At 39.5% G+C, this 15,060-nt stretch overlaps 1 protein-coding gene across 1 annotated transcript; it reads right to left on the reverse strand.

Annotated features, from left to right (window-relative positions):
* Positions 1-1,101: 1,101 nt before the first annotated feature.
* LOC140995367 (uncharacterized) lies at positions 1,102-14,471 on the reverse strand. The gene is made up of 14 exons (XM_073465342.1): positions 14,465-14,471; positions 14,120-14,329; positions 13,841-13,918; positions 13,394-13,543; positions 10,222-10,331; positions 9,971-10,135; positions 9,725-9,794; positions 5,896-5,922; positions 5,551-5,760; positions 5,272-5,349; positions 4,824-4,973; positions 1,652-1,761; positions 1,359-1,565; positions 1,102-1,224 (listed from the first exon to the last, which is right to left on the reverse strand). The coding sequence occupies exons 1-14, from the start codon at positions 14,469-14,471 to the stop codon at positions 1,102-1,104; spliced, it is 1,695 nt and encodes a 564-aa protein (XP_073321443.1).
* Between the last annotated feature and the right edge of the window lie 589 nt (positions 14,472-15,060).

Below are 15,060 nucleotides of genomic sequence, written 5' to 3' on the forward strand. Positions count from 1 at the left end.
ACTGATACATCACAACATGACTGGAGTGTCATACCGGAGTGAAGACAGATAACAGATTCAACTCAAGTGTGTGTCACCATCAAGTTCTATATTGACATTTACATACTGTGTACGTATACTGTGTATTTATACTGTGTACTGTGTATTCATTCTGCTCAGAGGCACAGGAACCATTGCAACTCGCACAGTGTGTTTATATATTTATTCACTATCTGCCTCTGTATTCAGTGATATTCTGATCGTGAAATCTTCATCTTATAACCCAGAATGTGATTATGGTGTCTTCTGGACACTGGAAACTATTTTTAGACTAAAGGTTTCAGGGAAAATTGAAATGATGTAACATATGAAACCTGACGCTCAGGAATGATCAGCCTGACGTGTTTAAAACAGACCATGAAAAGCAAAATGTTTGTAAGAAATGTAGAAAGTTGTTTGTGGTCCTTTAGTTCTCCTACAGGCTGACATATTTTAACTCGCTGCTGCATCAGAAAAAAAAAGCTAGATGTAAAACTTGATGGTGACACGCTTGAGTCTAATCTGTTATCTGTCTTCACTCCGAATGAAACTCCAGTCATGTTGTGATGCATCAGATCAGTCTGATCCGCTGCAGCGTCCAATCAATGACTGAGGGGGCGTGTCGGCCGGTATAAGACTTCTGTGAAGGCAGCTCCCCTGTGTCCTCGATCATTGCTCCCAAGCCCCCAGGAGGAGCACCAGGCTCTGAAGCCAATTTTTGTAGTGGCCAAACTGTGTAATTACTTTTTCACGTGATGCACTGCAGCCCAAATCACTTTTTTCCCATAAGCTAATATTGTGAAAGAAGGAGCTGTAAAATAGTGGACACAATGTGTCTCCCAGCACAGTCTCAAGAGCATGGAGGAGATACCAGGAGACAGTTACACGAGGAGAGCTGGACAGGGCCATAGAAGAGCATCAACCCAGCAGCAGGACCGGTATCTGCTCCTTTGTGCGAGGAGGAACCTCAGGAGCACTGCCAGATCCCTACAGAATGACCTCCACCAGGTTACTGGTTGGCATGTTTCTAACTGGACTGTCAGAAACAGACTCCATGAGGGTGGCATGAGGACCCAACGTCCTCTAGTGGGACCTGTGCTCACAGCCCAGCACCGTGAAGCTCGATTGGCATTCATGAGAGAACACCAGAATTGGCAGGTCCGTCGTTGGCGCTCCGTTCTCTTCACAGATGAGAGCAGGTTCACACTGAGCTCATGTGACAGGTGTGAAAGGGTCTGGAGACACCGTGGTGGACATTGTGCTGTCTGTAACATCATGACCGGTTTGGCGGTGGGTCAGTGATAGTCTGGGGAGGCATATCCTTGGAGGGTCACACAGACCTCCATGTCAAAGCCAACGGTACCCTGACTGCTGTTAGGTACCGGGATGAAATCCTCAGCACGACTGTCAGACCTTACACTGGTGCAGTGGGCCCTGGGTTCATCCTGGTGCAGGATAGTGACCGGCCTCATGTGGCCACAGTGTGGAGGCAGTTCCTGGAGGACGAAGGCATTGATGCCATTGAATGTTCCTCTTGTTCTCCTGACCTAAATCCAATTGAGCACCTTTGGGACGTTCTGTATCGGTGCATCCAATGCTGCCAAGTACAGCCACAGACTGTCCAGGAGCTCACTGATGCCCCGATCCAGGTCTGTGAGGAGATCCCCCAGGACACCACCCGCCGACTCATCAGGAGGATGCCCAGACGTTGGCACAGGCACAGGCCCCCGGGGGCCATACACACTACTGAGTCACATTATGAGTTGCCCTGATAAATTCACACAAGTTGGATCAGCCTGTGATTTCAATTTTTCACTTTGATTTTCAGTGTGATTTTGAATCCAGCCCTCAGTGGGTTGATGATTTTGGTTTCCATTGATCGTTGTTATGACATTTTGTTCTCAACAAATTATACAATGTACATCAGTAAAGATTTTCAACTTGAATTATTCGTTCATCAAGATCTGATGTGTGACTGAAGTGTTCCCTTAATTCAGTATTTAGATCACTTCAGTGACTCAAAGTGTAACATGGAATCATATCTTTAATTCTACATTTAGTCTTTATAGAATTGAATGGTTTGGCTCCCCGGTACATTTGGGATAAACTAACTGACAGTCAGAGCTGTCAGGTCATCAGGTGGTGCCTGATTAATCGCGATCTGTCATCTGTGTCTACATTTACATGACTTGTTATGGTACATGCTATTTAAAAAAATTAGGTTTATAGAACACATTCATCCTGCCACAAAGGAACGGATGCATCCAAAATCCAGAACAGGTGCTGATACAAAAGTCAAATTACAACAAAGAGGAACTGTATTGTGTATACTGGATTCATTCTATATTAATCCTCTATTCGGCAACAAATAATTGCAATTTGGTTTCCCTTGTGTCTGCATTCTCGACAGTGTTGTCAGTAGGGTGGAGGTGAAAGAAAGTTATAGTTCTGAGAACCTATAGCCACAAGGGGGCACTTCATGTCAGCCAAAAACAGTGTTGATGGAGTCAGCATGCCTGGACAGAAGACATTATGCAAAACAGGTAGACACAGAATACATTCATTCTCATCTCTACAACATCCTCATGATACACCTGCATCTTTGCATTACTGCAAATTCACTACACTTCCCTGTGTGCGGTAAATAAACTGGAAAAGTGATGACAGTAGTATGTAGGACAGAAAACTGTTAATAAGTCAATGCTTACACACCACATCTCTGTTTCAGAATTGTATGTAGTATGTTGTATTTAATATCTAACATGAAACACAGAATTGATTTCTATTCTTATGTGAAATCAAATATAATACCCTCACATTTATTATGTGGGTGTTTCCCTTTCCCTTTATTTTAAATGCAAAACTGATGCTAATGAAATTAATTCAAGGTCACTTCTTTTTTGTGCACCTCCTGCTTTTTAATATGCAACATGCAGAACAAGGAAGCACGTTCTGTTGTGTTATGCTACCACCTATTGGCTGGAATTACTTTCACATGGACAACATGCTACAGCAGCTCAAACTGGAGATAAAGAAGAAGTCCACTCTTTGCTTTTGTAGGTTTAAAATGGGCAAATGTTGATTAGGAAATTCTTCATCTGCATTTTGGTCCAAATGTGTCAGATGAGTACAGAATAAAACAATATATCATTGTTGATTATAATTAAAACATCACATTATAATTAAAACACCAGTCATTAATGTGAATCTCACACTTTTTCAAATTGCATATAATGCAACTGATGTGCAATTCATCTCATTAGTTATTTGTCATTATGGACTCTTAGTTTACTAGTTATATAGTCCACGTTTTATTTAATGCCAGTATACCGTAAGTAAACGTATGAATATACTGTTACTTTACTAGCTATGTGGTCCACTTTCACAACAGCTAACATCATGAAATAATTTGGGAATGGAGGCTCTTCAAGCACAGCATTAATACTTATATACGAGTAAGAGCAAAGTGACATCATTCTCTGAATTTTTCACAGTGATTTTGTAGAGCCCTGATCAGGCACCTGAATTTTACTATTATTGATTCAGGTATTTCCTTTAACCTGTCTCTGTGTCTATTAAAAATAATGAAATCAGTGATGTCTGGTGGATAATCATGTTAATGTGGCTTTTTTCTCAGAGTAAATAGTATTTTCAGCTGAATTTATGCCATGAGTGAAAATTTACTTACATGTTTTGTACCATACACATAAACTAAATACACCAATTCCACATTGATGTACAAAATCTGTGAACCTCAATACAATCAAAAGCACCCCGAATCAAGACAATTTTATAAGACAATTTAATTTTTATTTTTTTCAGCATGAATTATAAAGCCATCATGTGTTGGTTGTTGCAGGGCAGTTCCAGGTCATCTGCAGTAGTGGGCATGTTTTCTTTCGGCTTGCTCCATCTTTATTGCTAGATGTGTTGTCTGCTCCATTCATCCCTCTGCCGGCTATAAAATGCACAGCCTTTATGCTGGAAAGTCACAGTTATCACAGGTGAACTGACAAAGCTAATGCATGAGAAGCTCTGGTAGCAGGAAAAATGTTATTATTCTAAAAGGCTTCAATATGTAAGAATGAGTACAGTCATGAGAAAGAGACTAAGCATCTGCCTTACATACAGTGTACAGAAGTGATTTAGCTTTCTGTTGTGGAATCAGGTTTCATTTTAAAAACTACATAAGCTTCCCCTCAGCACTCACTGCATGCACTCTATAGGAAGTTGGTACCAACACAAACTGGTGAGGTGTGATGAGAATAATTTTTTCTAAGTGTGAAAAGTACAAAAAGTGACCGTCAACTATAATTTTACAACACATTCTTTGACAACTCAGCATCCCATTGTCTGGTATTATTCGCTAGCTAAAACCAAAACATCCAAAGTCTGTGTGCAAACAAGGCTCTTAACAACATCAAACATATATATTTACAACAGTATATCATATTTTAAATCTATAGAATATATAAGTAGATTATATGTTTTGTAAAACCTTTATCTTGGAAATGACTATAGCTGTCACATTTTTGTAGTGAAGTACAAAGTACAATATTGCTCTGAAATGTAATGGAGTAAAAGAAATCTTTAAGTTAAGTGCTGTAATTGAGTTAATGCACTTGGTTACTTTGTGACATAGGCTTAATTTGGACAAAACCATAACACGACATCACTTGAGGGCACAATTATCCTGCATTTATAAGATGTCTGGGCAATAAAATCCACAAAATCTAAACAAATACTACTCGTTCTTCTATTCAAACAACAGGAAATTCATATTCAAAACTGTGGTAAAATGTTACCTAGTGGGAGGACGTTTTTCTCGAAGCATTCCTCTTCGTCCATGTTGCCAGCTGGCCGGTACTGCCCCACCACATAGACCTGATTGCCATCGGTGGCCAAGCCCACGCCCAGCTGAGTGCTTTCTTTCCACACCACCTGAGTAAAATGACCTGCAGGAAGGACACAGCAGTGTAGTAAGGTGAAAGTGGGGTGCTGTGTTTCTAACTTGCAAAAGAAGACATTATGTAAAAAAAAAAATAAACTCATAGAAACTACAACGCAAGGTTGATATGAACCCTGTTTTTTCCCCCCCTAGCTTTATTATTGCAAAGCAACATGAAAAATTTGCAATTTCAGTCATTCTTTTTTTTAATGTCTCAGTTGCAAGATGCAGGTATACACATGTATGAAAACTATCTTTATTACGCATCTACACATTTCAAATGTATGTCTCTATTTGTGTTTTACCGGTATCGTTGCCGAATCCAGGGCTGCCCCAGTCGTAATCCTTGATCTCACTGTACCATGACTCCACAGCTTCTTTCCCTAAAACATGAGAGGAAAAAAACCCAAAAAACAAACATGATATGAACATTTGAATTGGTAGTTGATTGATGTGATGTGTCTGAAGGGTTAGCAGGTAATCAAATAAATCAGTTGAAGGAGTGTATCTAGTGAGTAGGAAGATATTTAAAACACTAACTAGATAAAAGGATGGAAAAGAAATGGGTTAGATCAATAATTCACCTGTAAGAGTTATGGTTTCTGAACTGTACATAGTGAAGACGTTCTCTCCGTCCTTAGTCTTGCTGTGCTCCAGTGTGTTTATTGCCAGCAGGTGATCGGCCCATTTCTGAGCTGAAGCAGTCAGCTCGTCATCAAGGACCATTGGTTGTGTCTTGTGCTTCTTCCTTAAAGCGTTATGGGTTGCCAGGAACTCCTGCTGAAAGCTTGAGTCTGTAGATACAAAGACATTTTAAATTGATGAGGTTTTAGTGTTTAGAGGAAACATGTCTTGTACAGTAACTAAGGCTGGCATGTTGAACATTGTGGATGTATTGACAGGATGAATAAGCAAAATAATGGGCTCACCTGCCATTGTGTCTGTTATGATGAAGGCTGAAATCAAATAAGAACAGAGTGAAGAATAATGAGCAGTAATACACTCCCAACAAAATAATTAAAAAATCCAATAAATGTTTACAAATTCACAAATATTCAGAAAGGAGTAATTTCACAGAGCTGACAGCTTATCTAAAGATATATACCCTCCTGTGACTGCAGTAGTCTCTGGCACTAACCTGGTTCAGGATGTTTTCCTCTTCTATTTCTTGCTGTCTTGAAGCCCATACTTATACACATGAGCTGGACCTCTCCTTCCTCATCCATACGTAGGAGGAGACAGACACACCCCTTTTTCAAAAGGACTCACACTGCACATTGTTGGATATTCCACATTCCTTTGCAGTGTTTTTTTTGTCATTTTTTTCTCTCCGTAAATACATTAGGGGCAAATACATTAATTCAGTAATTCATTCAACCTTTATTTAAATGAGGCAAGCCCTCATTTTCAATGATGTCGAGAGCACAAATAAAAAGAACAGAATAGGTGCAAAAATGTGATAACAAACAGAAACAACAAACATAATCACGGAGCAATTAAACAGAATGGGTACATAAAAATGATAACAGATAAGAAGCAATATGACAGAATACCAATAAAACAGAAAAAAGTGCTGAAAATGATAAGAAACTGCAAGCAAACAAACATGACAAAACACAAATAAAACTCAGGTGCATAAAAGATAAATGGGAGACAACCATACAGGACAGCACGTAGTTAAAAACAGTTACATTCAAATGCTGAGTAGTTTGAAATCATAGTCTTAAACTGACCTATAGGTATAACTGTAACAAGTTTAAATGTACATTGTAAAATGTTCCAAGTGTATGGAGCACTGAAACTGAAAGCAGTTTTCCCTAATTTACCTGGGGAACTTTGAGCATTATACAATCACTAGAGCGTGTTGAATAGTGACTCTGTGACCAGTTTAATAAAGAGCTGATATATGATGGCATGTTGCTCTTCAAGGCTTTAAAAAGAAACAGAAACCAATGGCTGTCACGTCTTACTGTTAAAGGTGCCCATCCAACTTTTTCATATAGACTATAATGATGAATGAAATAACAGTAACCAGTAATGAATCTGAGGGCGGAGTGATAAACCCAGTCTAGTGGAGTAAGAGTGGAGCCAGAGGCCTGTCTATAGTTAACATCACCATAATCCAGGACAGATAAAATGTCAGCTTCAATGATCTGTTTCCTACAGGACATGGGAAAAGTAGTTCTGTTTCCATATAAATAACCAATGTTTTGTCTTGGCTTGCTAACAAGTGTGTTAATATGAAATTTAAATGTGAGTTTCTGATCCAACCAGATACCAACCAGGATGTACCAGATACCAACCAGGATGTACTATTATACCAGATAAAACGACAGCTTCAATGATCTATTTCCTACAGGACATGGGAAAAGTAGTTCTGTTTCTGTATAAATAACCAATGTTTTGTCTTGGCTTGCTAACAAGTGTGTTAATATAAAATTTAAATGTGAGTTTCTGATCCAACCAGATACCAACCAGGATGTACCAGATACCAACCAGGATGTACTATTGTTGATATAGATTGTGAATAAGACAGGACCCAGTATTGAACCTTGCGGAACCCCTTTAGACAATGGTAAAAACACGGAACAATGTTTTCCTACAGTGACACATTGTTGTCTATGAGACAGGTAATCCTTGAACCAATTACAGGAATTACAATCAAACTAGTAGGACTACTGTTAGATGGAGCACCTGCGATGCGCAGTGAAAAGAGTGGATTAGTGGGCAGAAGATGCAGGAGAAGATGCGGGAGGACAATTGCGCAAGTGAACTGACCCTTTATCACTGCAACATACACCAGGAAGCGTTGTGCGGTAAAGACCTGAAAATGGAACATGTAATGAGCACCAACAGGGACGGTTAACTTTATAAGAGACAGAGATTTAAATCACTGCCAATTTAAGTCTTTTCTGGAGGAGAATTGTTCTGAACATGGTGACGTGCCCTATCACACAGAGGTGCGCTGGCTAAGTTGAGGGAAAGTGCTGAACAGATGTTTTGAGTTACGTGAGGAAATCTGTCTGTTTATGGAAAGCAGAGGGAGAGACACCACAGAGCTCCGGGATGAAAAGTGGCGTTTCTGTGCGACATAACAAAACACCTCAAAGTGCTAGACCTCCAGCTTCAGGGCCGGGACCGTGTGATCACGGACATGTATGCTGCACTGAGCGCATTTAATGTGAAACTGAGCCTGAGGGACAAGCAGATGTTGCAAGGGAACTTGGGTCACTTTTCATGCTGCCAGTCCATGACAGACCAGGTCTCTAAATTTGAACTTCTCAGTAATCCGTTTGCAGTTGACATGGACAGAGCACATATAAACGTCCAAATGGAGCTGATCGAACTCCAATGTAGTGACACACTCGAGGCAAAGTATGACTCTGTGCAGTACCGGTTCCTCATATGGGCAATAATTTCAGCCACCCAGGGCGGCATTTGTGGAGAGGCGCTGAAGGTGAGGTTCGCCCAAGGCGTCAGGCAAGCTAGGACCACTAACGACTCTGTGGGCACTGCACAGTTCCCACGTATCATTCCTGAAACAATGCCCCAACTCCGCCTACAAGCTACCCAAATGCTGTGCATGTTTGGCAACTTAGCAACTTTTCTCTGTGATGAAGATGAATAAATCATCACACAGGAGTCGTCTCACTGATGCACACCTTCACTCTAACCTGAGAATTTCCACAGCTCAGAACCTTACCCCAATGTGCATCAGAGCAGAGTGTGCTTAAATTTGTGTTTTCTTTTTGTATTTTTCTCCTGTAATCACAAGGTAGACTGTATGTTTTAAATATTTGCACATTTTCAACAGATTGATCATCAAAAATATTCTCATTTTGTTTGTTGGTGTTGTTCATGAAACATAGAGTGATTTTAAATGTTCATTGATGAAAATAATTTTTTGGCTGTTTTGGCTGCAAATGTTTTTATTGGAAATGACTCAGCGAAAAACTGCTCATAGAGAGGAAGACATAAAAAATGAATGCCACTGATGTGTCTTTTATTTTAAATTTGATCTCTCATTTGTTTGTTAAATCTATAAGCGTGGTTTTGTTCTGATGTCTTCGGAGAAGTTAAGTTCATATTTTTGAATAAATCATTTGTTATAATACATCTTTCAATAAATATTAACCCCATTTGGCCCTAGGCTTGCATCCAGTGAGTCTTCTGTGGAAGGTAATTAAGCATGCGAAAATGAGTTTGTGGGGTTCATTGGTATTTCTTTGTTTTGAGTTTTCTCACACAACTGAGTTGATCCAGAGATAATTACCAGGTGTACTGCTTGGTTTGGTTACCACCCTTGAATCGCAGACATATTTCCTGCCAAGTAAACATGTACACTGAGAGCACATGAAAAAAAAAAGTTGTTGAGCTGGTGTCAAACAGGTTGTGGTCAAGTCTCAGCCAGTAAAGACTCCCTCCTGTTTACTGCGTCTTCGTTTGCATCGTCTACAGTTGTTGGTGGTTTTAATGAGTTGAGACCTAATTTCAACACAGGCGAACAGAAGACTTCAAAAGCACATGGATCTCTTTAGCTCACTATAAAACACTTCTAGGCCCTTAATGCATGCTTATGTTTACCACCAATCCACCAAATGTCGACCTAATCATAATGACATGATCAGTTGCTCAATCCAATGCTTCAATGTGGACTCTCACTCTATATCAACGCGTCAGTGTTTCCTAAATGACTTCAGTTCACAAGAAGTAAAGCCTTTACATATTTGTGATTTTGTCCACAGGGGCTGTTCTCACGAGAGAACACCAGAATTGGCAGGTCCGTCATTGGCGCTCCGTTCTCTTCACAGATGAGAGCAGGTTTACACTGGGTGCATGTGACAGGTGTGAAAGAGTCTGGAGACACCGTGGTGGACATTGTGCTGTCTGTAACATCATGACCGGTTTGGCGGTGGGTCAGTGATGGTTTGGGGAGGCATATCCTTGGAGGGTCACACAGACCTCCATGTCATAGCCAACGGTACCCTGACTGCTGTTAGGTACCGGGATGAAATCCTCTGCACGACTGTCAGACCTTACACTGGTGCAGTGAGCCCTGGGTTCATCCTGGTGCAGGATAGTGACCGGCCTCATGTGGCCACAGTGTGGAGGCAGTTCCTGGAGGATGAAGGCGTTGATGCCATTGAATGTTCCTCTTGTTCTCCTGACCTAAATCCAATTGAGCACCTTTGGGACGTTCTGTATCGGTGCATCCAATGCTGCCAAGTACAGTCACAGACTGTCCAGGAGCTCACTGATGCCCCGATCCAGGTCTGTGAGGAGATCCCCCAGGACACCACCCGCCGACTCATCAGGAGGATGCCCAGACGTTGGCACAGGCACAGGCCCCCGGGGGCCATACACACTACTGAGTCACATTATGAGTTGCCCTGATAAATTCACACAAGTTGGATCAGCCTGTGATTTCAATTTTTCACTTTGATTTTCAGCGTGATTTTGAATCCAGCCCTCAGTAGGTTGATGATTTTGCTTTCCATTGATCGTTGTTATGACATTTTGTTCTCAACAAATTATACAATGTACATCAGTAAAGATTTTCAACTTGAATTATTCATTCATCAAGATCTGATGTGTGATTGAAGTGTTCCCTTAATTCAGTATTTAGATCACTTCAGTGACTCAAAGTGTAACATGGAATCATATCTTTAATTCTACATTTAGTCTTTATAGAATTGAATGGTTTGGCTCCCCGGTACATTTGGGATAAACTAACTGACAGTCAGAGCTGTCAGGTCATCAGGTGGTGCCTGATTAATCGCGATCTGTCATCTGTGTCTACATTTACATGACTTGTTATGGTACATGCTATTTAAAAAAATTAGGTTTATAGAACACATTCATCCTGCCACAAAGGAACGGATGCATCCAAAATCCAGAACAGGTGCTGATACAAAAGTCAAATTACAACAAAGAGGAACTGTATTGTGTATACTGGATTCATTCTATATTAATCCTCTATTCGGCAACAAATAATTGCAATTTGGTTTTCCTTATGTCTGCATTCTCGACAGTATTGTCAGTAGGGTGGAGGTGAAAGAAAGTTATAGTTCTGAGAACCTATAGCCACAAGGGGGCACTTCATGTCAGCCAAAAACAGTGTTGATGGAGTCAGCATGCCTGGACAGAAGACATTATGCAAAACAGGTAGACACAGAATACATTCATTCTCATCTCTACAACATCCTCATGATACACCTGCATCTTTGCATTACTGCAAATTCACTACACTTCCCTGTGTGCGGTAAATAAACTGGAAAAGTGATGACAGTAGTATGTAGGACAGAAAACTGTTAATAAGTCAATGCTTACACACCACATCTCTGTTTCAGAATTGTATGTAGTATGTTGTATTTAAGATCTAACGTGAAACACAGAATTGATTTCTATTCTTATGTGAAATCAAATATAATACCCTCACATTTATTATGTGGGTGTTTCCCTTTCCCTTTATTTTAAATGCAAAACTGATGCTAATGAAATTAATTCAAGGTCACTTCTTTTTTGTGCACCTCCTGCTTTTTAATATGCAACATGCAGAACAAGGAAGCACGTTCTGTTGTGTTATGCTACCACCTATTGGCTGGAATTACTTTCACATGGACAACATGCTACAGCAGCTCAAACTGGAGATAAAGAAGAAGTCCACTCTTTGCTTTTGTAGGTTTAAAATGAGCAAATGTTGATTAGGAAATTCTTCATCTGCATTTTGGTCCAAATGTGTCAGATGAGTACAGAATAAAACAATATATCATTGTTGATTATAATTAAAACATCACATTATAATTAAAACACCAGTCATTAATGTGAATCTCACACTTTTTCAAATTGCATATAATGCAACTGATGTGCAATTCATCTCATTAGTTATTTGTCATTATGGACTCTTAGTTTACTAGTTATATAGTCCACGTTTTATTTAATGCCAGTATACCGTAAGTAAACGTATGAATATACTGTTACTTTACTAGCTATGTGGTCCACTTTCACAACAGCTAACATCATGAAATAATTTGGGAATGGAGGCTCTTCAAGCACAGCATTAATACTTATATACGAGTAAGAGCAAAGTGACATCATTCTCTGAATTTTTCACAGTGATTTTGTAGAGCCCTGATCAGGCACCTGAATTTTACTATTATTGATTCAGGTATTTCCTTTAGCCTGTCTCTGTGTCTATTAAAAATAATGAAATCAGTGATGTCTGGTGGATAATCATGTTAATGTGGCTTTTTTCTCAGAGTAAATAGTATTTTCAGCTGAATTTATGCCATGAGTGAAAATTTACTTACATGTTTTGTACCATACACATAAACTAAATACACCAATTCCACATTGATGTACAAAATCTGTGAACCTCAATACAATCAAAAGCACCCCGAATCAAGACAATTTTATAAGACAATTTAATTTTTATTTTTTTCAGCATGAATTATAAAGCCATCATGTGTTGGTTGTTGCAGGGCAGGTCCAGGTCATCTACAGTAGTGGGCATGTTTTCTTTCGGCTTGCTCCATCTTTATTGCTAGATGTGTTGTCTGCTCCATTCATCCCTCTGCCGGCTATAAAATGCACAGCCTTTATGCTGGAAAGTCACAGTTATCACAGGTGAACTGACAAAGCTAATGCATGAGAAGCCCTGGCAGCAGGAAAAATGTTATTATTCTAAAAGGCTTCAATATGTAAGAATGAGTACAGTCATGAGAAAGAGACTAAGCATCTGCCTTACATACAGTGTACAGAAGTGATTTAGCTTTCTGTTGTGGAATCAGGTTTCATTTTAAAAACTACATAAGCTTCCCCTCAGCACTCACTGCATGCACTCTATAGGAAGTTGGTACCAACACAAACTGGTGAGGTGTGATGAGAATAATTTTTTCTAAGTGTGAAAAGTATAAAAAGTGACCGTCAACTATAATTTTACAACACATTCTTTGACAACTCAGCATCCCATTGTCTGGTATAATTTGCTAGCTAAAACCAAAACATCCAAAGTCTGTGTGCAAACAAGGCTCTTAACAACATCAAACATATATATTTACAACAGTATATCATATTTTAAATCTATAGAATATATAAGTAGATTATATGTTTTGTAAAACCTTTATCTTGGAAATGACTATAGCTGTCACATTTTTGTAGTGAAGTACAAAGTACAGTATTGCTCTGAAATGTAATGGAGTGAAAGAAATCTTTAAGTTAAGTGCTGTAATTGAGTTAATGCACTTGGTTACTTTGTGACATAGGCTTAATTTGGACAAAACCATAACACGACATCACTTGAGGGCACAATTATCCTGCATTTATAAGATGTCTGGGCAATAAAATCCACAAAATCTAAACAAATACTACTCGTTCTTCTATTCAAACAACAGGAAATTCATATTCAAAACTGTGGTAAAATGTTACCTAGTGGGAGGACGTTTTTCTCGAAGTATTCCTTGGTGTTCATGTTGCCAGCTGGCCGGTACTGCCCCACCACATAGACCTGATTGCCATTGGTGGCCAAGCCCACGCCCAGCTGAGTGCTTTCTTTCCACACCACCTGAGTAAAATGACCTGCAGGAAGGACACAGCAGTGTAGTAAGGTCAAAGTGGGGTGCTGTGTTTCTAACTTGCAAAAGAAGACATTATGTAAAAAAAAAATAAACTCATAGAAACTACAACGCAAGGTTGATATGAACCCTGTTTTTTCCCCCCCTAGCTTTATTATTGCAAAGCAACATGAAAAATTTGCAATTTCAGTCATTCTTTTTTTTAATGTCTCAGTTGCAAGATGCAGGTATACACATGTATGAAAACTATCTTTATTACGCATCTACACATTTCAAATGTATGTCTCTATTTGTGTTTTACCGGTATCGCTGCCGAATCCAGGGCTGCCCCAGTTGTAATCCTTGATCTCACTGTACCATGACTCCACAGCTTCTTTCCCTAAAACATGAGAGAAAAAAAACCCAAAAAACAAACATGATATGAACATTTGAATTGGTAGTTGATTGATGTGATGTGTCTGAAGGGTTAGCAGGTAATCAAATAAATCAGTTGAAGGAGTGTATCTAGTGAGTAGGAAGATATTTAAAACACTAACTAGATAAAAGGATGGAAAAGAAATGGGTTAGATCAATAATTCACCTGTAAGAGTTATGGTTTCTGAACTGTACATAGTGAAGACGTTCTCTCCGTCCTTAGTCTTGCTGTGCTCCAGTGTGTTTATTGCCAGCAGGTGATCGGCCCATTTCTGAGCTGAAGCAGTCAGCTCGTCATCAAGGACCATTGGTTGTGTCTTGTGCTTCTTCCTTAAAGCGTTATGGGTTGCCAGGAACTCCTGCTGAAAGCTTGAGTCTGTAGATACAAAGACATTTTAAATTGATGAGGTTTTAGTGTTTAGAGGAAACATGTCTTGTACAGTAACTAAGGCTGGCATGTTGAACATTGTGGATGTATTGACAGGATGAATAAGCAAAATAATGGGCTCACCTGCCATTGTGTCTGTTATGATGAAGGCTGAAATCAAATAAGAACAGAGTGAAGAATAATGAGCAGTAATACACTCCCAACAAAATAATTAAAAAATCCAATAAATGTTTACAAATTCACAAATATTCAGAAAGGAGTAATTTCACAGAGCTGACAGCTTATCTAAAGATATATACCCTCCTGTGACTGCAGTAGTCTCTGGCACTAACCTGGTTCAGGATGTTTTCCTCTTCTATTTCTTGCTGTCTTGAAGCCCATACTTATACACATGAGCTGGACCTCTCCTTCCTCATCCATACGTAGGAGGAGACAGACACACCCCTTTTTCAAAAGGACTCACATTGCACATTGTTGGACATTCCACATTCCTTTGCAGAGTTTTTTTGTCATTTTTTTCTCTCCGTAAATACATTAGGGGCAAATACATTGATTCAGTAATTCATCCAACCTTTATTTAAATGAGGCAAGCCCTCATTTTCAGTGATGTCGAGAGCACAAATTTAAAGAACAGAATAGGTGCATAGATGGCATGTTGCTCTTCAAGGCTTTAAATAGAAACAGAAACCAATGGCTGTCACGTCTTACTGTTAAAGGTG

The sequence above is a fragment of the Pagrus major genome, chromosome 5 (genome assembly GCF_040436345.1).
Source record: "Pagrus major chromosome 5, Pma_NU_1.0".
NCBI lineage: Eukaryota > Metazoa > Chordata > Actinopteri > Spariformes > Sparidae > Pagrus > Pagrus major.

What these genes read in the sequence shown, in the direction of transcription:
- LOC140995367 (XM_073465342.1), bottom strand. An exon ending in TGGATTCGGCAGCGATACCG is followed by an intron (nt 13,544 to 13,840) that starts GTAAAACACAAA and finishes TCCTTCCTGCAG; the next exon opens with GTCATTTTACTCAGGTGGTG. An exon ending in AGACCTGGATCGGGGCATCA is followed by an intron (nt 10,136 to 10,221) that starts GTGAGCTCCTGG and finishes AATTGGATTTAG; the next exon opens with GTCAGGAGAACAAGAGGAAC.